At 39.6% G+C, this 27,874-nt stretch overlaps 1 protein-coding gene across 5 annotated transcripts in view; it reads right to left on the bottom strand.

The window, feature by feature from the left end:
- Positions 1-27,874, bottom strand: part of cpne8 (copine VIII) — a 100,267-nt gene that overhangs the window by 53,087 nt on the left and 19,306 nt on the right. For 3 of the 5 annotated variants that reach the window (XR_012400539.1, XM_002666955.6, XM_068217581.2), the window contains exons 2-5: positions 20,445-20,485; positions 7,817-7,863; positions 7,633-7,736; positions 109-148 (exon numbers count right to left, since the gene is read on the bottom strand). Coding sequence is in view for 2 of the 5 variants with exons in the window: in XM_002666955.6 (XP_002667001.1) it covers positions 109-148; positions 7,633-7,736; positions 7,817-7,863; positions 20,445-20,485 (232 nt within the window). In the remaining 3 variants the exon portion in view is untranslated. Of the gene's footprint in view, positions 1-108; positions 149-7,632; positions 7,737-7,816; positions 7,864-20,444; positions 20,486-23,322; positions 23,408-27,874 lie in introns of all 5 variants that reach the window. The other 2 variants (XM_073943416.1, XM_073943417.1) reach the window with 2 other exon arrangements.

The raw sequence follows: 27,874 nt of genomic DNA, 5'->3' as shown, positions 1-27,874 counted from the left end.
GAGGGTCAAGGCAGGAGCCGGCCGGGGCCACGCACATAAATAAAACACACACCGCACGAGTCCTGCAGCTCAGCTCGCGCACACACAAATGTACAAGAACACACTCACATGTTTGGACAGGTTTTCACTCTTCGAGTCAAGGTCGTACCTGGAAATACAAGAGGAGAAAAGTTAATCAATCGATTGGTGAGATGTGCCACCAAACAGAAAAGAGTTCACTAAAATTTAAAAACTTACAACTCCATCATACCTGGGTTTGTTTTTAAATGCTGCAAAACAATTAATCACATCCAAAATAACAAAATATTGTGCACCGGCCACTTTATTAGGTACACCTTACTAGTACCGGGTTGGACACTTTTGCCTAAAGAACTGCCTTAATCCTTCATGGCATAGATTCAACAAGCTACTGGAAATATTCCTCAGAGATATTGCTCTATATTGACATGATAGCATCACGCATTTGCTGCAGATTTGTCGGCTGCACATCCATGATGCCAATCTCCCGTTCCACCACATCCCAAAGGTGCTCAATTGGATTGAGTTCTGGGGACTGTGAAGGCCATTTGAGTACAGTGAACTCATTGTCGTGTTCAAGAAACCAGTCTGAGATGATTCACGCTGTATGACATGGTGCGTTATCCTGCTGGAAGTAGCCATCAGAAGATGGAGACACTGTGCTCATAAGTGATAGACATGGTCAGCAGCAATACTCAGGTAGGCTGTGGCGTTGACACGATGCTCAATTGGTACTAATGAACCCAAAGTGTGAAAATCTCCCCCACACCATTACACCACCACCACCAGCCTGAACCGCTGATACAAGGCAGGATGGATCCATGCTTTCATGTTGTTGAGGCCAAATTCTGACCCGAGCATCCCAATGTGTCAGCAGAAATGGAGACTCATCAGAGCAGCAACGTTTCTCCAATCTTCTATTGTCCAGTTTTGGTGAGTCTGTGTGAATTGTAGCCTCAGTTTCCTGTTCTTAGCTGACAGGAGCGGCACCCGGTGTGCTCTTCTGCTGCTGTAGCCCATCCGCCTCAAGGTTGGTCGTGTTGTGTGTTCAGAGATGCTCTTCTGCAGACCTCGGTTGGTTATTTGAGTTACTGTTGCCTTTATATCAGCTGGAACCAGTCTGGCCATTCTCCTCTGACCTCTGGCATCAACAAGGCATTCGCGCCCACAGAACTGCCGCTCACTGGACCATCTTTGTTGGACCATTCTCTGTAAACCCTAGAGATGGTTGTGGGTGAAAATCCCAGTAGATCAGCAGTTTCTGGAATACTCAGAGCAGCCCGTCTGGCACTAAAAACCATGCCACGTTCAAAGTCACTTAAATCCTCTTTCTTTCCCATTCTGGTGCTCGCTTTGAACTGCAGCAGATCGTCTCGACCATGTCTACATACCTAAATGCTGCCATGTGATTGGCTGATTATAATTTTGCATTAACGAGCAGTTAGACAGGTGTACCTAATAAAGTGGCCGTCAGTGTTTTTTCCCCACTGTGAATATCCAACATTTTGCATGCGATTAATCATTTAACAGCACATTTTTTAACGCTTTATTTTTTGCAGTAGTCGCCTTGATACATACTAGGAGCCTAAATCAAAGCTCTGCAGACTGTACACCGTGAGCATGCTATATTATGGATTGATGGAATAAAGTTAGTGCTCTTATTCCTGAGGAGATTTGAGCATGAATGTTTGGTCAGGTAGAAGCTGGAAATATCCGTGCTGACGCTGCTCGTTTCCTACAGCAGGAGGAAGAAAGAGACGCGCAGGCAAAAACACAGAACAGAGAGGCAGCCAAGAGTGTAGATTCACGCTGAGAGGAAAATAACATGTATCCCAACATGACAGATTTTTCTTCAAACATGTAGGTTGGTGCCACCCACCGAGGCTCGGTTCAAGCCGCGGGCGCGTGTTCATTCAGAAGTAAACAGAGGAGGCGACTTATTTTAGCTCCTAGAGTAAGCGCAGCGCAGCGCAGAATACAACATGACTTAGAGGTAAAGCGTGCAGTTTCTTGATCTTACAGTTCCTTCTTCTATCCTGACACCTTCTTCTGCTAGTGTTTGCTAAGCGATTATTACTTGTTTGTTATGTTTTTTATATTAATTAAAAGACAAATCGAATGCTTGAATATGAGTAGATACTAAGGCCCAATCCCAGTTCTATTTTATACCTCTTTAGAATTATTAGATTTGGACTTAGAATTATATTACGATATTTTTTAGGTATTTATGGCGATATTATTGGCGATAATTAATAAGTATCGACTGAGTGTCAAAAAAAAGTCCTGCATCTTTCGAGAAAAGTATTAATTTTCATATAAGTTTTTCATATTTTAATGTTATTTCTGCTTCATTCATACTGTGCACTAGATGGCGCTCTCGCACATCTCCATTCTCCACATATACATTGGTGAAAAAGTTGCTTTGTGGCGGCATTATCTACATTATTTGTGTTCTTTGAGTTCTTCTGGGTATTTTTTAGGCATAAAATATATTTATAATGCAATGCTAATTGACCTAACCTTTATCGCGTAAATGTACGGTATAGAATACTATAAATACTATTATTGATTCTTCATACTACGATATTAAACCATGTCGGATCTGAAAAATGAATCGGGAGTTTCACATTGTAATAAACAATTATACGTTTTATCGTTATTATCACAATTAGTCACATTGTTTTATTGTAGGGAGAATCATGGGTATATAGCGAACAATTATATATCGCTTATCTTAAGTAATATATGGGACAGCACTACTACACACGCACAGGTCATCATGTTGTCACTAGCGCAGGTTTCGAAATCTGCGGATGCTGCGTTTTCAATTCATTCACACGGAAGTGCGTGAGTGTTGATGCTAAATTTACATATGAATGAACTGAAAACCTGATGTCACGCACTCCAGCATGAAGAGCATTCATAAAGTGGTCGTCTACTAACATAAAAAGCCAACCCAAGCTCATTCTGGAAACGTAGCCCCGCGGACGTTTCTGGAGACCGCGATTTACGTGGCCGGAGGTACGTAAAGGCCGCGTTTGGTTTTTTTCGAGCGAACGCTGCGGGGCGGTGTGGCGCCGCTCCGCCCCTCCTCTTCGCGCTCGCCGGCCGACAGCTCGCCTCCGAGTGGAGGGCTTTCCCGACGCAATCAGTTTGTCCGCCTAGCTCATAGCGTTGCGTCGGCAGAGCGGAAGCCCCGGAGGAGGAGGAGCCGGAGCCGGCCGCGGTGGACGACGACCGGGATCTAGTCCGGGGAACAGCGGGTTCCGGAAATCAGGTAAGACGAAAAACGGAATCCGGAAAATAAGGGCGAGAACGCGGCGGGATCCGAAAACGCGGTTGAAATCGAAGACGAGGGCTTTTGCTTTTTTTTTTTTTTTTTCGATCCGGCGGCTTTTCGCGCGAGAACGGGAGGCGTTCGGATCCGCGAAAACAAAAAAACGCTCGAATACGTACCTCCCGGGACGTAAATCGCGGTCCGCAGAAACGTCCGCGGGGCTACGTTTCCACAATGAGCCCGGGTTGTAAAAAGCGCAGTGCACTGCTCTGTACTAATGTCAACAGAAAAGCATATATATTAGCCTCCTGTGGTTGCCAGTTGCCATGAAACTATACTTTGTAATTACAGTGCTCGTATAAATTTATGTAAACACACGAAAACAACATCAACATTATATTAGTCATGCAGACGATTGATGCGAATGAGTCTAAGATGGTTGCTAGGATGTTGCTAAATGACTGGTTTGCTATTATAGATGGTTGTTAGGTTGCTGCTAAATGGCTGAAAGGCTTTGCAGATTCTAGATGGTTGCTAGGCTTTTACTAAATGATTGTAAACAAGTTTTATCTGGTTGCTAGAATGCTGATTAATGGTCGCAGTTATGGATGGTTGCTAGGGCATTGCTAAATTACTTCTTTGCAATTATAGATGGTTGTTAGGTTGCTGATAAATGGCTGAAAAGGGGTTGTGGAATCTAGATGGTTGCTAGGCTTTTACTAAATTATTGAAAACAGGTTCTATATGGTTGCTTGGATGTTGATTAATGGTTGCAGTGGGATTCTGAATGGATGCTAGCACATTGCTAAATGACTACTTTGGGAATACAGATGGTTGTTAGGTTGCTGATAAATGACTGAAAAGGGGTTCTAAAATCTAGATGGTTGCTAGGCTTTTACTAAATTATTGTACACAGGTTCTATGTGGTTGCTAGGATGTTGTTTAATGGTTGCAGTGGGGTTCTTGATGGTTGCTAGGGCATTGCTAAATGACTGCATTGCGATTATAAATGGCTGTTGAGTGGCTGCTAAATTGCTGCAAAAGCGGTTCTGGATGGTTGCTAGGCTTTTGCTATAGGTAAATATGCAAACAGGTTCTATCTGGTCGCTAGGGTGTTGATTAATGGTTGCGGGCAGATTCGAGATGGTTCTTAGTTTATTACTGGATGGTTGAAGAGAGGATCTAGATGGTTGTTGAGATTTGGTAGATTGTTGCTAGCATGTTGCTAGATGCACACAAATAATTCTAGATGGTTGCTAGGATTTCGCTAGATGATTGTGAACAAGTTCTATATGGTTTCTACTAGAATGTTGCTTGAATGTTGTGATTCGGTTTAAGATGGTTGCTAGGATGTTGCTAAATGACTTCTTTCTGATTATCAATGGTTGTCAGGTTGTTTCTTAATGTCTGTGAAGGGGTTGTAGATAGTTGTTGGACGTTGCTAAATGGTTATAAATGGTTCTAGAAAGGATTTTGCAACACTATTGTAAACAGGTGCTATATGGTTGATAGGATGTTGATTAATGGTTGCACAGGGGTTCTTGACGGTTGCTAGTAAATTGCTAAAAAACTGCTTTGAGATAATAGATGGTTGTTAGGTTGCTGCCAAAGGGGTTTTAGATGGTTGCCAGGCTTTTGCTATATGGAAATATGTAAACAGGTCCTATGTGGTCGCTAGGATGTTAATTAATGGTTGCAATAAGATTCTAGATGGTTCTTAGGTTAGTCCTGGATGGTTGAAGATGGGATCTAGATGGTTGCTAAGACTTTGCTAGGATGTTGCTAGATGGTCACAAATAATAATAGATGGTGGGTGGGCATTTCTTAAATTATTATTAATTAAATTCTTATGGTTGTTAAGGTGTTGGATGAAGATTGCTAAGCTGTTCTACAAGATTGCTTAGATGTTGTTAAATGGTTGTGATGGGATTATAGATGGTTGCTAGAATACTGCACATCTGTTCTGGGTAGTTGCGAGGACATTGCTAGATGGTTGCAAAGGGTTTCTAGTTGTTTGCTAGAATGTTGTCGTGTGGTTGTAATTGTCTTCTATATAGTCTTTATGGTTTTCGAGTGATTTTAAATGGCTTTTTGGATTTTTGCTTAATTGTTGTAAAGGATTCTGGATGGTTTCCTTAGTGCTCTGCGTAATTGCTGCCTGCTAAAACCACTGAGGTCTTCATATAACGGCTCGTGTTTCTCCACTGATGTAGGTCTAGGGACTTTTTCCGATGTTTTTTTCATCCACTTGGTAAAAATAGTAATTCATTTTAGAGCAGTATTAGCATATCTCCCCTCAAAAAAAGGAGATCTGACAATTTCTACTAGAAATCTCCATGGTTACCAAACAGAAGAGAGAGGATTCTCAAGTTAGTATTTATATATACGGAGAGCCAGAGCTCGGGACCAGGTCTAAAACTGTCAGGTGAAAACACACACACACACACACACACACACATACACACACACACACACATATATACAAGCAAACACACTGATGGATGTGACATATCCATCAAAATGTCACATCCTGAATACAATGATATCAGGACAGGGAGATGATTGCACATCCAGCCACACACACACACACACGTAATTGATGTTCTATTCAGCCCATGTGTAGACGTTAAACACTCATGTATAATGTGTGCGTGTGTTTCCAGGTGATTTGTAATAGTGATGTACTGTACGTATGGAGCTGTGTGGATGCCCTAATGGAGGATATGCAGTGTTTGTTTGACCGTGCGCATGTGTGTGTGTGTGTGTGTGACGGAGGTGAATAATGCATAAATGTAATTTCTGGGATACTGCTGCATAAAATGTGCTTCACTGAGCGGAAGCAAGCCAAAACCCTGCAGGCTGTGTGTGTGTGTGTGTGTGTGTGTGTGTGTGTGTATGAGAGAGTGAAATCATACACAACTGCATTAAAAGGTCTCCTATGTTTCTTGGGAAAACGGCACTTCATGAAAATGTCTAATTGAAGATGGAGTTCATCAAATATGTAAATAGGTGCGCTGTTTTTAATTATTGACACATAAAATGACAGATTTTAAACTGCATGGATTATTTTTTTAGAAAACAAACGAACAGACACTGATCTCATACACCACTATGTTATGATAGACGGGTTTAAAAATGAACATTTTTCTTCTTTTGTGTGACGCAGAGTCAAAATAAAGTGTATTAAGAATGTAAAGATTATTTTTTGTGAAGTGTAAAAAAGTGTATTGGAGTTTGTTCAACCATAACAGCATATTTGAGTCCCTCTGCTTCATAATGTTTCAATTTGAAAATTCATATATTTTTGAGTGAAAAGTATGCTCTCTCTATATTTTAAAGTGAAGATGAAGAGTCAAGTAAACTTTTTGATGCATTTGTTCAACCCAGGCTCATTCTGAAAACAGCACTATATACATTTCGGAAGAGAGCCATGTATCTGTCAATTCGCACCTGCTTTTCTCGTGTAAATCCAGCAGAGAGCGCTGATGAGTGACTGACTGACCCATCCTCCTCTTTCCTTAAACATAACTGATAGTGTCTTCAAAAGCACCGATTGACCTACCCTTTTCCCTAAACCCAACTGATAGTGTCTTCAAAAGCACAGATTGACCTACCCTTTTCCCTAAACCCAACCGATAGTGTCTTCAAAAGCATGATTGACCTGCCCACCCTTATCCTTAAACCCAACCCATAGTGTCTTCAAAAGCACAATTGACCCACCCACTTCCTTAAACCCAACCGATAGTGTCTTCAAAATCACGATTGACCTGCCCACCCTCTGTCCTTAACCCAACCGATAGTGTCTTCAAAAGCACGACTGACCTGCTCACCCTCTTCCTTAAACCCAACCAATAGTGTTTTCAAAAGCACAATTGATCCACCCACTTCCCTTAACCCAACCGATATTGTCTTCAAAAAAACGATTGACCCACCCACTTCGCTAAACCCAACCGATAGTGTTTTCAAAAGCAATCTGCCTGATTTTTAGCACGTTTTCAGATATTACCATGTTCTCACTCTGTTATTTACTTGTTTATTTAATTTTTTTGGCTTTTGTTTTTGTCTTACCTGCTTTCTGCTTCTCACAACTTCGCTCGGAGAAGAAACGGTCTCATACCGCCCTGTAGCATTTGTTTTAAAGACAAAATGCAGCCGTTTATACCTCTGGCTACATAATACGTGATCTCCAGATATGTATATAGGGCTACATTTTCAGATTGAGTCTGGGTTGCGTTTGTTTCATGTTTTTAATATTTTTATATGATAATTTGTTTTATTATATCAGACCTTTTTCATAATCCCCAAAACAAACACATTAGCGTGCAGATGATACTCACAGATCAAAGCGTAAATTCTGCCTCTCTTCAAAGAAGTAATCCAGGATGAATTTGTGCACAAAGTCTGGATTCAGCGTGTTATCGATGACTTCTGTCCTGCCAAACTAAACAACCAAACACTCATCATGTGAGCAGCACGAATGAAAATACAGCTCTGAAAACGCTCATTCAGACAATACGTTACCTCTCGCCACTCTCTGTTGGCCACCGTCTGAGTGTACAGTACGCAAACTACACACAAAGAAAAGCAGGAAAAAGAAATGTGCAACATACTTCAATAAGATTGTTAGAACAGTTTGCTGAAAATGTAATGTCGCACATTTGTGATTTGAGTTTACGACATACCGTATTTAACGGTAAACTTTTTATGTATTACTAGAGCATGTCATGATTTCGCCAAGTACGATGCGATGATCCTGGATTAACATCTATGTTGATCCTGGAACACCATTTTTGTTCGAAAATGTAATCAATACAAATTCCCTACTCCTAAACCCAACAGTAACTGTAAACTATTCCCAAAATCAGAGGGGAATTATAGTTGGATAATAATAATAATAATCATAATAATAATAATAATAATAATGATTCCTTACATTCATATTGGGTTTTTCTAGACCAGGGGTGGCGAACCCGCGGCTCGCGAGCCGCTTGCGGCTCTTTTACTGCTCTTGTGCGGCTCAACCTCTCGCGCGATTTAACATACATTAACCAATTGACTAACGCCCCATTCACACGGGGCTTCTGCGTCTCTTTCTGCTTTTGTGCGGCTCAACCTCTTGCGCGATTTAACATATAATAACCAATTGACTAATGCCCCATTCACACGGGGCTTCACGTTGCTCGCTGCAGAAGCTGGGAGTAGCTCAACTTTTCAAGCGCTTACGGACGCGTTAGCCAATCAGATCGCTGTATGCAAATACACCTGCTAGAAAGTGGCCTATTGCTGACTGAATTTTATTTTCTGACGCTTCCATTCAGACACGCCTTCAGTCAAGGGTTGACACTGAAGCCCCGTTTGATTGGGGCGCAACACGAGTGACGTGCAGTTCGTTAATATCATTCGTCATGGCAGAGTCAGGAAAGCGTACAGCTAAGCGTAAATACGAAGATGAGGGCAGAACAATTTTATCTGAATGGGATTTTACACTGAAACTAGTGAAATCAAAGCATCGCTCTGTTCTTACTGACACACATGTGAAAGAGTTACTACGAGTAGCCACAACTGAATACGAGCCAGACCTGAAAAAGATTGTGGAAACCAAGGAATGTCAGGTGTCCCACTGAGTCAAGTAAAATGAGGTAGGCTAATTTAAATACATGAAAACTATTGCGTTATATAATTAGGTGTATAAGTTATTGTGACAGATATACTGTTGTTTGCACATCTGTTGTGTGGCTCTTTGCAGTGATAAAGTTTTTTTTTTGGCTCATCATGCCAAACAGGTTCGCCACCCCTGTTCTAGACATTCAAAGTACTTTACACAATGGGGGAATCTCCTCATCCACCACCAGTGTGCAGCATCCACCTGGATGACCAAGCCATATTGCGCCAGACCACGACAATTATGATATGGGGATGATTAGGAGGCGATGATGAACAAAGGCCAGCGGGCAATTTTGGTCACGATTTCGGGGTTATCGAAGAACATCCTGGGATTTTTAACGACCTGAGCAATATAGAGTCCCATTCACTATACTGGGGCGTTAGGACCCATACAGACTGCAGGTTGAGCGCCCCCTGTAGGCCCTGCACAAGATGTTACTATTAGGTTAAATTTAGGTTGTGATGTCAGGTGACCAAAATTCAATGTCTAGCCAGTTTCTAAGGACTTTGATGTCCAATAACGAGTCAGATAACGTTGATTTTAGGTTGTGTTGGAAAGTGACGAAATCCAATGTCGAGCCAACATCTTAAACCATCGTCATATTGATGTCAAATACTGACATTTATTTATCAGGTATGGCAACCAAAATTCAACGTCTGATAGACGTCATAGTGGTAACGTCCACACAACGTCAAGCTGCAACATCAGGCGTTGATATTTGATTGGATTTAGGTTGTGTTAGAAAGTGACCAAAAATCGAATGTCTGTCCGACAGTTGAACACTAACGTCGGTGTGACATTGGGTTTTGGCGTCAACCTGATTTTCATTTCCACCCAAAATGGAACATCCCAAAACGTTGGGGTAAATCACACAAGCAAACGTTGTCATCCTGAATATTAGCATGAGCTCAAAACGTAACGTGATCCTAATACAATCGTCCAACAAAGAAGACATTTATATTTAATGAGTAGCACTTTAAATGAGTGTGTGTGGGTGTTTCCCAGTGATGGGTTGCAGCTGGAAGGGCATCCGCTGCGTAAAACATATGCTGGATAAGTTGGCGGTTCATCCCCTGATTAATATAAGGACTAAGCCAAAAATAAAATAAATGAATGAGCTACACTTCAGACACCAATGAAAACAGTTTTAATAAAAGCCTTGAGCAGAACATGTGTGTGTCCCAGAACAGCACTGCGGTGTTCTCTTCCTGAATGAACCTGTTTCTGAACGAATCATGTGAGCCAGCGATTCAATTATTCATCCTTAAAGACAGGCGTACACAATGTCACACTTACTTATTCATGACAGAGCTAATCCAGCAAGAGAAACACACACACACACACACTCTGTAAAATATGCATTATTATTAAAAAACATCCCAAAAGACACATGAGATAATGTCATTGTGAGGATCGCACACCCTTAACGCATCTCCGCTTTGTTAATCCGGCAAATTAAGAAATCAAAAGCGCACGGAAGATAATGAATGTGGAGCTCTTGAGAGATTACGGGCTCATTTGTCTCGCATACATGTCATTAACACACACACACACTCAGTAGTCTCGCCGATTCATATCACAAGCGTAATAATGCCATTTCAGAACATCTGCTCATCTGCCCGGGGACGTTCCTCTAAACACGAGCCGATACCTGCCGTCAGACTGAGGCTAAAAATAAGCCTAATTAAAAAAAAAAGAGCATCATCTTCTGTCGACTGTGAAAAATCCTCCACCTTTATACGGAGTTTACCGCGTGTGACTTCATGACCAGCTGCACTCCTGCCTGTCCTGAGAGACGGATCTGCCTCAGCTGTCCGAAAACACACAGAAACAGTCTAACTTTCATTCTGTCTGATGGCCGGGGAGATGCACATGGTGATCTGGAGGCTTTACAAAACATTAACGATTTTTGGAAATGACAGTATTTAACTGTAATATGAACTGTATTTTACTGTAGGACAGTTATGCAGTGTGTTACTGTATTGCAAAAGATACATTGTAGAAATTACTGTATATTTTACACTAAGATTTACATATAATTCTGCAAACACATACAGTGCATCTGGGAAGTATTGATGGCGCTTCACTTTTGCCACATTTGTTTATATTACAGCCTTATTCCAAAATGGATTAAATTGATTTCCTCAACATTCTACACACAATCCCCCATAATGTGAAAATGTGAAAATAGAGTTTTTGAAATTGTTGCACATTTATTAAAAATAAAAAGCTGTAAAATCACATTGGCTGAAGCTCTACACTGAGCTCAGGTACATTCTGTTTCCACTGGACATTCGTGAGATGTTTCAGCAGCTTCATTGGAGATCACCTGTGGTCAGTTCAGCTTATTTGACATGATCTGAAAAGGCTACACCTGTCTATATAAGGGCCCAGGGTTGACAGTGCATGTCAAAGCACAAACCAAGCATGAAGACAAAGGAATTGTCTGTAGACCTCCGAGACAGGATTGTCTGGAGGCACAAGGCTGGGGAAGCTTACAGAAACATTTCTGCTGCTCTGAAAGTTCCAATGAGCACAGCGGCCTCCATCATCCGTAAGTGGGAGATGTTTAACCACCAGGACTCTTCCTAGAATCTGAGCGAGTGATCGGGGGAGAACGGCTTTAGTCAGGGAGGTGATTAATAACCCGATGGTCACTCTGTCTGAGCTCCAGCCTTCTTCTGTGGAGAGAGGAGAACCTTACAGAAGGACAACCATCTGTGCAGCAATCCACCAATCAGGCATCTGTATGGTAGAGGGGCCAGACGCAAGACACTCCCCGCCTGGAGTTTGCCATCTGAAGGACTCTCAGAGCATCAGAAACTAAACTCTCTGCTCTGATGAGACTCAAACTGAACTGTTTGGAGTGAACGCCAGGCGTTACGTTTGGAGGAAAGCAGGCAGCGCTCATCAGCAGGCTAACAGCATCCCTACAGTGAAGCACGGTGGAGGCAGCGTCATGCTGTGGGGATGTGTTTCAGCAGCAGGAACTGGAAGACTAGTCAGGATAGAGGGAAAGATGAATGCAGCGATGTACAGAGACATCCTGAATGAAGACCTGCACAATAGTGCTCTTGACTGTGGTGACGGTTCATCTTCCAGCAGGACAACGACCCAAAGCACACCGCCAAAATATCAATGGAGCGGCTTCACAACAACTCGGTGAATCTCCTTGAGTGGCCCAGCCAGAGCCCAGACCTAAATCATATTGAACATCACTGGAGAGATCTGAAAATGGCTGGACACAGTCGCCTCCCATCCAACCTGATAGAGCTTGAGAGATACTGCAAAGAAGAATGGAAAATTCCCAAAGACAGGTGTGCAGAGCTTGTGGCATCATATTCAAAAAGACTTGAGGCTGTAATCGCTGCCAAAGGTGCATCTACAAAGCATTGAGCAAAGGCTGTGAATACTGATGTACATGTGATTTTACAGCTTTTTATTTGTAATAAATTTGCAACAATTCAAAAACTCTTTGTTCACATTGTCATGATGGGGGATTGTGTGTGGAATGTTGAGGAAATCAATCAATTTAAGGCTGTAACATATGAAAAACATGTGAAAAAAGTGAAGCACCATCAACACTCTCCAGATACACTGTATATTGTACTGTATTAAAAAAATACAATCTAACATTTTGTATTTTCAGATACAAATATTGAACAATCAAACATAACATAACATGCTCATCATTGTATAAATTATTTTAAACAATAATACATTTCTTGTCGGCTTTGTCCCTTTATTAAATATGTTGGCGGAATGAACCGCCAACTTATCCAGCAAGCTTTTTTTACGCAGCAGATGCCCTTCCAGCCGCAACCCATCTCTGGGAAACATCCACACACACACTCACACACTACGGACAATTTAGCCTACCCAATTCCACCTGTACCGCATGTCTTTGGACTGTGGGGGAAACTGGAACACCCGGAAGAAACCCAAGCGGAGGCAGAGAGAACATCAAACTCCACACAGAAACGCCAACTGAGCCGAGGTTCGAACCAGCGACCCTCTTGCTGTGAGGCGACAGCACTACCTACTGCATATAGTAATATTTCTTTTAAACTTTAATAAATAATCTAATCCTGCGCTGTAACTATTGTGGATACACACATTGCAAAATCCGTGCTCAAATGATATGTTGTTCAGCCCTAAATTGAAGTCAACATGAAATTAATTCATAATTTTATGGACTTATGTTATGTAGCATGTCCTCCTAATCTTAAATCAACACCCAACACTGTTTCCATCTCTTTACCAAATCACAGTCAAGCATTTAACAGCCCTGTGGTATAAATGACTATATAATGTAGTATAGAATATATAATAAAGACTATATAGTTGTCATGTTCACTAGCGAACAACCACCAGATGTCGCTGGTAAACATTCACACACAAACACTCACACTCATTGAACTACATATCTGCCATGTTATTGACTACAACACCCAGTCATGCCACACACACACACAACCGGTTCCAGATCAACACTGATTGCACTCTCACAGCTGAAGCTACTCACACAATGATTGTTTGGACTATTTATACCCCTTTGTTCCACACACATGTTGCCGAGTCTTGTTTACTGTTAGTGACATTACAATGCGTTTCCTTTGTCTGTCTTTGTCGTGTTTTTGATCCTTTGCCTTGTTTATTTATTTAATGCTGTTTGCTGCCTGCCTCTGACCAACTGCCTGTTGTTTTGACTTTGATAGTGGTGGGCAAAGCGAGGCTTCGTGAAACACTGAAACTATCGAAGCAAATGTGTCGAAGCTTCGAAACGTTTCGAAACACCACTCTACGGTGACACCTAGTGGTCATTTTATCTGTATTTCACTGAAACAGCTTCAGCAAAGAACAGTTAAGCACATTGATGTATGAAACCCCACTTTGTAGCCTTGAATCATCAGATGGTTTAGTCGAGCGGTTAGAGTACGTGACTGTCATGCGGGAATAATGGTATCGAATCCAGATTCTCATAAGTATTGAAATGATTTACTACCAGTTGGTAATGCTTTGTTCTTGTATCGTTTTGTTCCAACATTGCTCTGACATACGAATAAACATTTACAAATAAATTTGTATTTTGTTCATATAACAGGGTTGTTACTAGATCAGATACAGTTGTGGCCAGAAGTTAACAATAATTATTTATATTATTAATTAAATTTCCCATTGTATTTTATTAACGTCTATCCAAAACCTAAACCCATCAAAGTACTGTAAAAATATGAATTATTGTTTTACAGTGTTACAAAAATGATGCTAAATTGATGGTGTATCCGCAGCTGTATCCTATCTACACCATAAAACAGTAACATGATTAAAATACATAAAATCATGATTTTGGAGTATTTGTAATAGTCGAGATTCGAACCCACAATAAATTTGAAATACAGTACAATAGTGCACACGCACGGTCCACTAGGCCATACAAGACGGAGACTTAATAATGATCATGGCCAGTGAAATGCAGATTCTCCGGGTCATGAAACGCTTCTGAAATGATCGATGCTTTGAATCGCTTTTGTCACGTGACCAAGTGTTTCGAAACACTTTAGTCACGTGACCTGGGTGTTTCGGATCATGCTTCGGTACAGTGTTTCGAAACACTTGTGCTTCGGGATCTCGACACTGTGTCGAAACGTCAGTTTCACGTCAGCCATCCCTAGACTTTGACTCTGGATTGCCCTCATACATCTGTTTGCCGGTATTGACCACTGCTTGCCTGACAATTCCAATAAACCTGCACGTGGATCCAAACTTCTGTTGTTGGTGTCACTCCCCGGCGTTACAATAGTTCTGCTTTTTACTGTTATATTTACTGTCATATTTTAACTTTACATTATGGGATATGTTACTGTCACATGGTACTGTTTTACTGTTAAATGTACTGTTATATTTCTTTACTTCACATAAGGAGAGAGAAAGAATAAGCATTCAGGTGACATATCAAAACTACTATTGTACAATAAAAGTTGGTAGGAAGTATTTTAAACGCAAGTACTACTTTGTTTTACATGAATAAATGGTTAAATAAAATGTCCAAATATGTATGGAATATTTCATTTTTGGGGACGTCACGGTGGTGCAGCGGGTAGTCCTATCTCCTCACAGCAAAAAGGTCGCTGGTTCAAGCCTCGGCTGGTCCAGTTGGCATTTCTATGTGGAGTTTGCATGTTCTCCTGGTGTTGGCGTGGGTTTCCTTCGGGTGCTCCGGTTTCCCTCACAGTCCAAAGACATGCGCTATCGTGGAATCGGTTGAGTTAAATTGTCTGTAGAGTATGAGTGTGAATGTAAGAGTGTATGGGTGTTTCCTAGTGTTGGGTTGCTGCTGGAAGGGCATCCACTGTGTAAAGCATATGCTGGATAAGTTGGCGGTTCATTCCGCTGTGGCAACCCCTGATTAATAAAGGGACTAAGCTGCAAAGGAAATGAATGCATGAATAATAGATCTATTTATGTAAATATTAAACAATGTTATTTGGCCTGTGCTTATTACAGCATATGAAAGAAACATCTGAAAGTCATACTGAATTCTATTATATTTAAACTGATTAAAAGCTTCTTGCTGAGAAATGAATAAAACATAGTGGTATACATATTTAAAATGACAAATAATTGACTATAATTTGAGGCTGCACTGAGATCCTGAAATATCCAGAGTCTTTTAATATGTCAAATGATTCCTGTAATTACGCCTAGCACAAATGTTTGACATGTAAACTATGGTTGAATACACTGAATGGCATTTTCGTGGGTGTCTTGTGGCTGTAAATCATGATGAAAATGATAATAATAACAATTATCATTATTTTATGTGTATGCATGTGTGTGTGTGTGTGTGTGTGTGTGTCAGAGAGATGTGTAATGTGCCAATGATGCAGTAAATTCAGCTTTAAATCACAGCAATATATGACATTTTATTGCTTTCCAAAACCTTTGCATTTTCTGTTCCATGCCGGTGGAATGAATTATAACCCCTAATTCGTCTCCCTGTAGATCTTCCCTCTCTTTTAAATGTTAAATGAATAAATATACATGCAAATAAATTATATAAAGTTCTGTTAAATTATAATAATATTGCTGTATTATTGTATATATATATATATGATGTCTTTAAGGCGGCATGGTGGCACAGTGGGTAGCGCTGTCCTCTATCGGCAAGAAGGCCGCTGGTTCAAGCCTCGGCTGGGTCAGTTGTTGTTTCTGTGTGGAGTTTGCATGTTCTCCCCGTGTTGCTGTGGGTTTCATCTGGGTGCTCCGGTTTCCCTCACAGTCCAAACACATGCGCTATAGGGGAATTGATTAACTAAACTGGCAGTAGTGTATGTGTGTGTGAATGAGTGTTTATGGGTGTTTCTTAGTACTTAGATGCAGCTGGAAGAGCATCCGCTGCGTAACACATATGCTGGACCCCTGATTAATAATGGTACTGAACTGAAAAAAACTGAATGAATGAGTGATGTCTTTGAAAAAAATCTGACTTCAGTAACACATTTAGGTACACATTCTGACTATAAGTGGCTTATTACCTGTCTATTATTTAGATATTGATTGTTTGTTAGTACTTAAGCACATAGTCTGCAATATTATTCTACATCCCTAATCCTAGCCAACACCTAAACTCAAATAAAAACAAAAGAGGATCTCATTGAGGCCAAAATGGGTTGTAAACAGTGAGAATTGTAGCATAAAATGAAGTGACCAGGTCTTCTCTTAAAACATTTAAAAAACAATAGCAACATTTGTTAATTTGGCAAAAAATGCTAAGTTTTGTTTGTTTTTTAAGTCAAAAACAACAAATGTGGGCGGGGCTTTATTTTCTTCATGGAGAACTGATTGGACGGTTGTGGTTTGCTATTGGTGGATCTCATAGGAGTGACTGTTTGATCCCGCCCACACTCCAATAAACAGCACCAACAACAAATGTAGGCGGGGCTTTATATCCTTCATGGAGAACTGATTGGACGGTTGTGGTTTGCTATTGGTGAATCTCATAGGAGTGACAGTCTGATCCCGCCCACACACCAATAAACACCACCAACAACAAATGTGGGCGGGGCTTTATTTTCTTCATGGAGAACTGATTGGACGGTTGTGGTTTGCTATTGGTGGGTCTCATAGGAGTGACCGTTTGATCCCGCCCACACTCCAATAAACAGCACCAACAACAAATATGGGCGGGGCTTTATATTCTTCATGGAGAACTGATTGGACAGTTGTGGTTTGCTATTGGTGGGTCTCATAGGAGTGACCGTTTGATCCCGCCCACACTCCAATAAACACCACCAACAACAAATATGGGCGGGGCTTTATATTCTTCATGGAGAACTGATTGGACAGCTGTGGTTTGCTATTGGTGGGTCTCATAGGAGTGACCGTTTGATCCCGCCCACACTCCAATAAACAGCACCAACAACAAATGTAGGCGGGGCTTTATACTGTTCATGGAGAACTGATTGGACCGTTGTGGTTTGCTATTGGTCGATCTCATAGGAGTGACTGTGAATTTACAAGATGTAAACAAAGTCTCTGATGTCACTAGAGTGTGTGTGTGTGAAGTTTCAGCTCAAAATACCACATAATGTACTGATAATGTTTTATAACTGTCTGAAACTGACCCGTTTAGGCTCTGATCCGAATTGTGGTGTTTTTTCATGACTGGCGCTTTAAATTCAAATGAGATTGTGCTCTTTTCAAAAGTGGGCGGAGCTACATATGCCTGTGTGTCGGCATAGTGGCAGATTCAAAAACAAGACGTATGTTATATGCTAATAAGGGAGAGATAGTCCCTAGTGGGCGGGGCTTACACCCTCTGATGACATCATACTACTGGGGAATGTCAATCAAAGTGTGCTTTTATCAAGTGTGCTAACAAATAATACAATGAATTCCTTTTTACCATTAGAAGCTGGTTATAATCACACACTGATGCCTCACAACTGTGTTTAAACCCCTTATACAAGTGATTTTTGCATAATTGGTGCCCTTTAAAGAAAACAACAACGAGAACGGGCAGATTTATCCATACTGATACCATGATGACTTTTAAGGGTAGTATATATATATAATGTGATATTTGTGAGTGCTTTATGAGATGTGTAGGGCCTTGGTGAAGCTGTGCTGAGTCTGAGCTGTGCTGACGTGATGAGGACAGTCACGCAGAGCTTCAGCTCCTCCTTCATTCATCGGCCAAAAAGACACTGGAATCAGGAACTCCAGACGGCTAAAAATAGACTCATCGCTCACTGCCGTCCACTGCGCTTCACGTCACACCGCAGCCATATACAGTTGAAGTCAGAATTATTCCTGTATATTCTCCCCCCAATTTCGGTTTAACGGAGAGCAGATTTCTTCAACACATTTCAAAGCATAATAGTGTTAAAACCTCATCTCTAATAACTGATTTACTTTATCTGACAGCACATAATATTAGACTAGATATTCTTCAAGACACTAGTGTTCAGCTTAAAGTGACATTTAAAGGCTTCACTAGGGTAATTAGGGTAAAGTTAAGGTAATTAGGCAAGTCATTGTATAACAGTGGTTTGTTCTGGAGACAATCCAAAACTAATATAGCTTAAGGGGGCGAATAATATTGACCTTAAAATGGCTTTAAAACAATTAAGAACTGCTTTTATTCTAGCTGAAATAAAACAAATAAGACTTTCTCCAGAAGAAAAAAATATTATAGGAAATACTGTGAGAAATTCCTGAATTTGTTCAACATCATTAGGGAAATATTTAAAAAAAGAAAGAAAATCAAAAGAAATATTGCTCAAAGGGGCTGATAATATTGACCTTAAAATGGTTTAAAAGTGCTTTTATTTTAGCTGATATAAAACAAGACTTTCACCAGAAGAAAAAATATTATAGGAAATACTGTGAAAAATGGCTCTGTTAAACATAATTTGGGAAGTAAAAAAAAAAAAAAAAAAGAAATTCACAGGAGTGCGAATAATTCTGACTTCAACTGTATACACACACACACACACACACACACACACACACACACACACACACACACACATATATACACACACACACATACACACACATATATATATATATATAATGAAAAGTAATAAGTCAAAAGTAATTAGTAACTATCAACCTGAGTACTTTTTTCATCAGATACTTATTTACTTTTAGTCAAGTAACTTTTAAGATGTTATTTTTACTTGAGTATAGATTTTAAATTCTCTACCCAGCTCTGGTGATGTTAGTGAATTAGCAACGATTTCTACTGTTCTGACGTCAGCTGCAGATGTGAATGAATGGTGGAAGAAAGTAGTTTCTCTTACAAAAGGGTTTGGAGACTCTCAATGTTTAATTTTTATTTTGAAATACATGATTATGTCGTAGAACTGTTGTATAAACGCAATATCACACGAGTTGCAGTGCGATGTGGCTGTATATCGTCACTGGTGCGACACTAAGGCACTCGGCCTCAACCAACGCCCCCCACTAGTGCCAACACACAGCCACATCGCACTGCTACTCGAGTGATATTGCTCATATATATTTGTTGTTTGTTTTGCTAATACTTTTTTTTTTGTATTAGTTTATTAAAATATAGATATTTTACCTGATATTGATGCTCTTTATTAAAATTTCTTTGTAAAGTGCTTTAAGTTGCATGTGTGTATGAAATGAGCTACACCAATAAAAATGCTGGAATAGTTGGCGGTTCGTTCTGCTGTGATAAATAAGGGACTTATTAAGCCGAAGGAAAATGAATGAATGATTACATTAAATCTCACTACAGTTTGGAAAATAAAATAAAGAAATGGAGAGAGGGTCACTGAAAGTTTACTCAGAAAAGGGTCATGGAAAAAACACAATCTTATGTCAGTAAAACTAACATTACACACTGACTTCAGGGCGAAAATGTGGGAAAGGGTTTCGGATTTGATCCCTTTAAACGAACAAAGAGCGAGAAAAAGTTGCACACTTTGCAAACAATATAATTGGCCCAATTTCCGGCATTTTCTTGGCAGAGGAATAATCGAAACGAGAGCTTTTAGAGCATATAATGTGTGTGCGTGTCAGAAACAGTCAGTGCAATCAGCCGTGCGGCAGAATGAACAATGCGGAGCCTGCAGGAAAACGCATCTGTACGTTCATTAAAGCTGTGAATGTGTAGCCGAACACAACATCTGGACTACACAACACACGTGAGCGCGCCACACGTGAACACGCAAACAAAACCAACGCTAATAATGCACTGCGCTGCATATGAAACCAATGCAGCAGTGCACGATCAAGCTTTCTAATAAAACAGCATCATGATTAAAGCAGGTACGATATGGCACACTAATCACGCTCCCTATGGCCATCCCTGCGCTCAAATGCAGAAAATAAAAGGAGATTCAGACGGGGTTCATGCATTTGCAGATGTTTTTACCAGTGACGTTTCAATTAATACGAATTAATGCGCTTCTCATGCTGTTATTTGTGTGATAATGAAACGCTTACTTGGATCAGATTTGGAGAAGGTGTCTCTGTCCAAGAGGTTTCTGTAAGAGAAAGAAGAAATGACGTGTAATTAGTCCCTCATTAAGGCATTGAAGCTTTTTGATTCCTATATATAAATACTAATAAACATTGAGTGAAAAATAACACAAACACTGTATGGATAATGTCATATATGCATATGATCAAATAAACCTATTGGTTTAATATTAACTTTACCCTACAGTAGCATATAGAAGGTTGTTTCTGAAATAGAAAAAGATGATTTTATTGAGAGAATTAATGAATATGAATTAAAACATGGTGTAAATTGTGAATAATGAACCACAAATTGGCAGTAAAAGTCAGAATTTAAGGGTCAGAAGTACATTTATTTAAAAAAAAAAGTCAGACTTGTGATTTAACTATAAGAATTTGAGGGGGGAAATCAGATTTGCAAGATATAAAGTAAACGCAAAAGTAAAAGTGTGAGATTTAAATGCAGAACTCATTAGTCAAAACTCGTAATTTAGAGTAAAAAAGTCAGAATACTGAATGAATAATGTAAAATATGTTTAGATTAAATTAAACCTTATTGGTTTGATATTAACTTTACCCTACAGTAGCATAGACGGCTTGTTTCTGGATTAGAAAAAGAGGATTTTATTGAGAGAATTAATGGAAAAATGAAAAATATGTATTAAAACATGGTGTAAATTGTGAATAATGAACCACAAATTGGCAGTAAAAGTCATAATTTAAGGTCAGAAATTGTACATTTATTAAAAAAAGGTCAAAATTGTGAAAATAACTATAAGAGTTTGGGGGGGGAAATCCGATTTGCAATATACAAAGTAAACGCAAAAGTAAAAATGTAAGATTTAAATGCAGAACTCATTAGTCAAAACTAGTAATTTAGGGTAAAAAAAAGTGTAAAAAATAATGTGTAGATTAAATTAAACCTTATTGGTTTGATATTAACTTTACCCTACAGCATAGAAGGCTTGTTTTTGGAATAGAAAAACAGAGAATTAATGAGAGAATTAATGGAAAAATGAAAAATATGTATTAAAAATGGTCTTAATAGTGAATAATAAACCACAAATTGGCAGAAAAAGGCAGAATTTAAGGTCAGAAGTTGAACATTTATTTAAAAAACGTCAAAATTGTTATATAAACTAAGAATTTTGAGGGGAAACATTAAAATTTCAAGATATAAAGTAAATGCAAAAGTAAAAATGTAAGATTCAAATGTAAAACTCATAAGTCAAAACTAGTAAAAGAAGGTCAGAATACTGAATGAATAATGTGATATATGTAGAGACTGAAATAACCGTAATAGTTTGAAATGAAGTTTGCCCTACAGTAACATGCAGAAGTTTGTTTCTGCAATAGAAAAATGTCATTTACTGCGTAAAAAATAAGTCAGAATATTGAAATGTAAACTCAGGATTTCAAAAAGAGCAAAATCTGAACTCAGAATTAAGAAAAAATTGTCTAAAAGAGTGAAAAATAAACCACAAATTGGCAGCAAAAGTCAGAATTTAAGGTCAGAAGTACATTTATTTAAAAAAAAGTCAGAATTATGACTTAACTATAAGAATTTGAGGGGGGAAATCAGATTTGCAAGATATAAAGTAAACGCAAAAGTAAAAATGTGAGATTTAAATGCAGAACTCATAAATCAAAACTCGTAATTTAGAGTAAAAAAGTCAGAATACTGAATGAATAATGTAAAATATGTGTAGATTTCAATAACCGCATTTGTTTTGTATTGACTTTACCCTTTACCCTTTACATACAGAAGCTTGTTTCTGCAAGAGAGATTATTTTACTGAGGGAATTAAAGAAGTCAGAATTACAAAATATAAACTCAGAATTAAAGAAAAGAGCAAAATGTAAAATCTGAATTGAGAAAAAAATTCTAATTGTGAATAATAAACTACAAATAATGTAAAATATGTGTAGACTAAATTAAACCTTATTGGTTTGATATTAACTTTACCCTATAGTAGCATAAAAGGCTTGTTTTTAGAATAGAAAAAGAGAGAATTAATGAGAGAATTAATGGAAAAATTAAAAAATATGTATTAAAAATGGTCTAAATAGTGAATAATAAACCACAAATTGGCAGAAAAAGGCAGAATTTAAGGTCAGAAGTTGTACTTTTTTTTTTTTGATGCGCATTTGCAAATTTGCAGAATTTGATAGGAAAAATCTTATTTGCAAGATATAAAGTAAACTCAAATGTAAAAATGTGAAATTTAAATGCAGAATTTAGGAAAAAAAACTCACGATTTAGAGTAAAATATGCATAAAATAATAAATAATAAATAAAATAAGGCTTATTTGTTTTATACAAACTTTACCCTTTATACAAAAGTTTGTTTCAGAACTAGAGAAAAAAAGACAATTGTCTGGACTACACACATTACGAATAATAAAAAAGAAGTCAGAATTATGAAATCTAAACTCAAACTTTAAAAAAGAGAGCAAAAATAAAATCTGAATTGAGATGAAACAAGCCAATGTGAGACAAAAAACAAAAATAGATGCAATAAATGTCGCCGTGATCTTTTAATTCGTTTATTTTTGTCCGTGGCTGACACACACGAGCTTCTACAGCATCAAATCTCAATACGCTTGTCGAAATATCTTACTGGATTTATTCCTGCATCTGTTAAATGGAGCTAAACTCTTTGACTACAGTTCATTGTATGCACATGCATGTACACATATTCTATTGCCAGCTATCCCAGGATGCAACATACATCATTGTGATTCAATACATCGCCCCGCATCACAGAGTCATAATTGATTCGTGATTGAAACTGCGGCAAACGCATGAGAGATTCAGTGCGTGTGTCAAAGAGAAAGAGAGAAACTGAGAAATCACACTCACTCTCTCTTGCTGCATCACTTTGCGCTGGGCAGAAGATGGAGAAGAAGAGGAAAGCCTTATGTAGATGACTTCTTCATGAATAAAACTGCAGGAAATTACATCTATGAGTAAACTAATTATTAAAAATCCCAACGACAAACTCAATGAGCCAAAAAAAAGTCAAGGACATAAATGTCGACAGCGAAGGAGTCGGATTTCTACCTTCAAATCCATCTCAACGGGAATCAACGTTTCTCATCACTTTTATTACATAAAATTATTTGATTATTTACATGAGCATCTAACTTTTAAATTGACCTGAAGCAATGAATAACTAAAACACTGCTTTATGTAAGAATGTTCAGAGTCCGTGCACCTCTCCTTGCCTGTCTATTACAACTTTGTTTTCAGGAGACCCTCAAAAACCAGGTCATAGGTCATGGAGATCTCTCTCTCTCTCTCTCTCTCTCTGGATGGACTTACTGATGCAGAGGAGAGGAATAACACCTGTTCTATTCGCCATGATATTGTCTCTGACCGGTACCGGTCCGTTGAACAATTGGTACCGGGCCACATAAGACATCATAAATTATTTCTGTAGAAAATATTCCCCCCGCGACTTGGTTTCTTCCACTCACCCCCGCCATCTCACGTGAAATGGACTATGCCAAAATCCACCACGGAGGGTAAAGTCTAGATCGGATATGCGGCCGGCCGGAAGTGCGCTATGCACATTAATACAGCAGCATTTTTTATAACACTGTATAACAATAATTTATATTTTTACAGTACTGTGAGGGTTGGGTTTAGGGTTGGGGTGGGGGTAGGCGTTCAAAAATAAATTTTATTTGGGTTATTTAACAGATAACATAACTAATACTCGGTACAACAACAGTTTTTACATTACTGTGACGGTTGGGTTTAGGGATGGGGTGGGGGTAGATGTTAATAAAATATAACAAGTGAGAAATTTAATAAATAATAGAAATAATTCTCGCTGACTTCCGGCCGCAAACGTATCCGCTCTAGCATCAACAACCACGGAGCGGGAAGAACAATCGCTAGAATATAGCTCAATGTTGGTTGTTGATAGTTTAAAGTTATAAAGCAGGTATTACAGAGTCCAACTCAGCAGAACATTTAAGGATTGTGCATATATGTGTGTGTGCATCGCTAAGTAAGTACCCGAAATCATTGCAATATGTATCTATATGGAGTTTCACATAATCATACTCATTAGGGCTGTAACATGCCAATGCACACATTTAATTCAGCTATACGGTTGTATTATTGTTAATATGTTCGTCAGTTGAGATGTTTGGCACAGATGTTATGTATTTGATGCATATAAACCTCGATTGAAACATAATCAGACCGCGATAGTGCAACTAGCGCATGCGCACTGAGCTGTTCATGATTAACCTGGATGCACGAGCGCAGTAGCTGTGTTCACGTGTAGATAGACTCAACTCTTACTACTATGTGTTGTCAGGATATTGTAGCCGAATGTTGATGGAACCAGTCTTGAACCAGTTTGATAACGCAGCTGAACGTACAAGAGACAACCTTGAGTTTCCGCAACAGATTGTCTCTTGTGTCTATTGTGTCCCTGGTTTAGCTTTTACAGGTTGGAGATCAGCTCTTAATAACTTAAGGCTGATTTATACTTCTGCGTCAAACGCCGGCGTATTCTACGGCGCTGACGCATAGCCCTTCGCTATCGCTATTTTTTTTGCAAAAAAATTTACCTACACGTCGCAACGACGCATAGCGTAAGCTCTGTGATTGGTCGGCTTGGTATCGCTGACGAGTCTGGGGGGGACCGAGAGCCGCGTGAATGGTGCGAGCCCAATGGAGCGATTGTTTACAAGTGTGGAGTCCCGTGAAGGAGCTCCGGATGGAAATTTTTGTTCTGTGTTTACCTCATAGTTAAAGTTGTTGCACGTCCGCCGGTTCCTGCCTCAAAATGAGCGAGTTTGAGCCACTTGTACATCCTGGAAGTGTTCAGGAAAAGCATAACAACAGCGAAGAAACTCGACACAGAGGAACATTTACACCTCACTGCCCACTAGCGTTTCAGAAGTGTTAATGCAGACCAACAGAGACAGCGCGCAGAAGTATAAATGCACAGCTACACGCGTTGCATGCGCCGTGGGTTACGCCAGTCGCAGAAGTATAAACCAGGCTTTAGAGTCAGCCTGACCCTATCGCCATCCATATCTGGAGCTAGATACAATTCTTCCTTGATGCACGCACTCAGAACTGTCTATTTTTGCTGCAACCAATGAAAACTGTTTACCTGGATCCCACCTTTTCTGGACATGTGTAAAGAGTGTAATTGCTGCATTGTTGTACTGTAAGTCAGAGCAGCCTAGGAACTCATTGCGAGTGTTAAAGCTGGCTTCTGCTGATGAAACTGCAAACTATCTACAGTAAACTTCAGAATCTCTGACTCCGGCTCTTCTTCATCTGACAGACTGCTCATTCTTCTGGCCAAACTGTATACCACCCCTACAATAGTGTTCACATTTCTATTTACTTTAAATTCAAGGAACTTACAAATGAGGACTCTTATGAAAGCGCAATCACTCTGTATTTATTTTTCTTTCTGTTATATGGATGAAAACCAAAGTGATTAATAACATTAACCCCCTAACATAAAGCAGTGTTACATTTGTCCAGAGTGTGTTGTTGAATTGTGTGAAATGGTTTCCCAAAATATGTGTCACAATAAGATTTGTCACCAAAAATGATTCAATTTGCTGAAACCCAGAGAAAATTGTGGCCAAATTAAGACTCGAAATCACCCCAGTGTGAAGGAAAACACCCCGAACAGCACACGAAGGGTTAATGTTAGTTAGAGTCATTCTTTGTTAGTGTTAGCTCACGGTGCAGTAACTGATGTTAGCAAGCATGAGTTTGGATTTTAATAATGCATTAGTAAATGTTGAGCTATGATTAATACATGATGTACAAGTATTGTTCATTATTAGTTAATGTTAGACATTACATTGTATTTTTGCAGTAACTTACTGGCAGCTATTGGGAGGTAATACGGTAATATGGTATACCGCGGGATCTAAAACTAGTAACGGTGTCAGTTTCAAAACCGTTATACCGTCATAAAAAACAATGCACACATATAGGAGACATTTATATTTATTTAATGCCTACAAAGACATATGCGATTGTCATCCCGGGACAGTGTGGAGGAGAGAGAGAGAGAGAGAGAGGGAGAGTGAGAGGTGGGGTGGCGAGTCGTGCACCAAGTGATCTGCAGTTTGGCAGTATTTCCAAGACAAGGTAAATACGAACTAGAGGTCTGCATTCTGCATGGAGCCAGCCAGATCTCTTGCGGTGCAGGAATAAATTTCAGTATAAAGCACGGGAGCGATTGGTAACTCTGGTATAATTTGAAAGGGAGCAGGCGCACGGTCTAACAATATCGCTCCCGAGCGAGCGAGCACGCACATATCCGCGTGGATGCTGTTTGTGTGTGTGTGTGTGTAAATGGCGTGATTCTGTGTGTTGCATGGTGCTCTCTCTGTGTGTGTGTGTGTGTGTGCATGCGTGCGTGTAAATGAGAGAGAGCGTCCTGCGCAGATCTCTAATACGAACAAGAAAGACAGGTGACAGCGAACCTAAGGTCGCATATACGGTATTCAGTTTCTGAACGGTTTAGGCACAAGCCAACAGTTTGGTGATGCTGTCTGAGCTTTACGTCATAAATTTTTTTTATTATGCACGATAATACCGGATACCGAGGTAAAATAGGGAGGAGGTTTGACGGTATCAAAATTTGGATACCGCCCAAGCCTACTGGCAGCACTGTTGCCCCTTTAGTAACTGACCTATGAATGTGTTTTACAGTAGCAGGGCCCAACCGCATATTCAGTTTACTGTAAAATATTCTAAGCACAACTGTTTTTAATGCTAAAATGCCATTTACAACATATTCATTTTATAGTACTAAAATTTTGACAGTACTTTTACTGTCTTTGTTCAATTTCCTTTTGAATTGAATAACTTCCAAACAAGTGACTATTTTTTCTGTCTTGTTTTTGTAATGTAATGTAATGTAATGTGTATTTATATACCGCATTTATCGTGTATGGCCACACATCCAAAGCGCTTCACAATTATGAGGGGGGTGGGGGGTGAGGGGGTCTCTCCACACCACCACCAGTGTGCAGCATTTACTTGGATGATGCAATGGCAGCCACAGGACAACGGCGCCAGTGCTTCACCACACACCAGCTATTGGTGGAGTGGAGAGACAGCGATAGAGCCAATTCGGTGGAAGGGGATGATTGGGAGGCCATGATCGTAGAGGCCGATAGAGGGAATTTGGCCAGGACACCAGGGTTACACCCCTGCTCTTTCACGAGAAGTGCCATGGGATTTTTAATGACCACAGAGAGTCAGGACCTCGGTTTAACCTCTCATCCGAAAGACGGCGCCCACTGACAGTGTAGTGTCCCCTTCACTTCACTGGGGCATTAGGACTCACACAGACCACAGGTTGAGCGCCCCCTGCTGGCCTCACAAACACCACTTCCAACAGCAACCTAGT

Source organism: Danio rerio, chromosome 25 (assembly GCF_049306965.1).
Source record: "Danio rerio strain Tuebingen ecotype United States chromosome 25, GRCz12tu, whole genome shotgun sequence".
Classification (NCBI taxonomy): Eukaryota; Metazoa; Chordata; class Actinopteri; order Cypriniformes; family Danionidae; genus Danio; species Danio rerio.
Note: the sequence above shows the minus strand (reverse complement) of the source record. Positions and strands in the feature narration are given on the sequence as shown.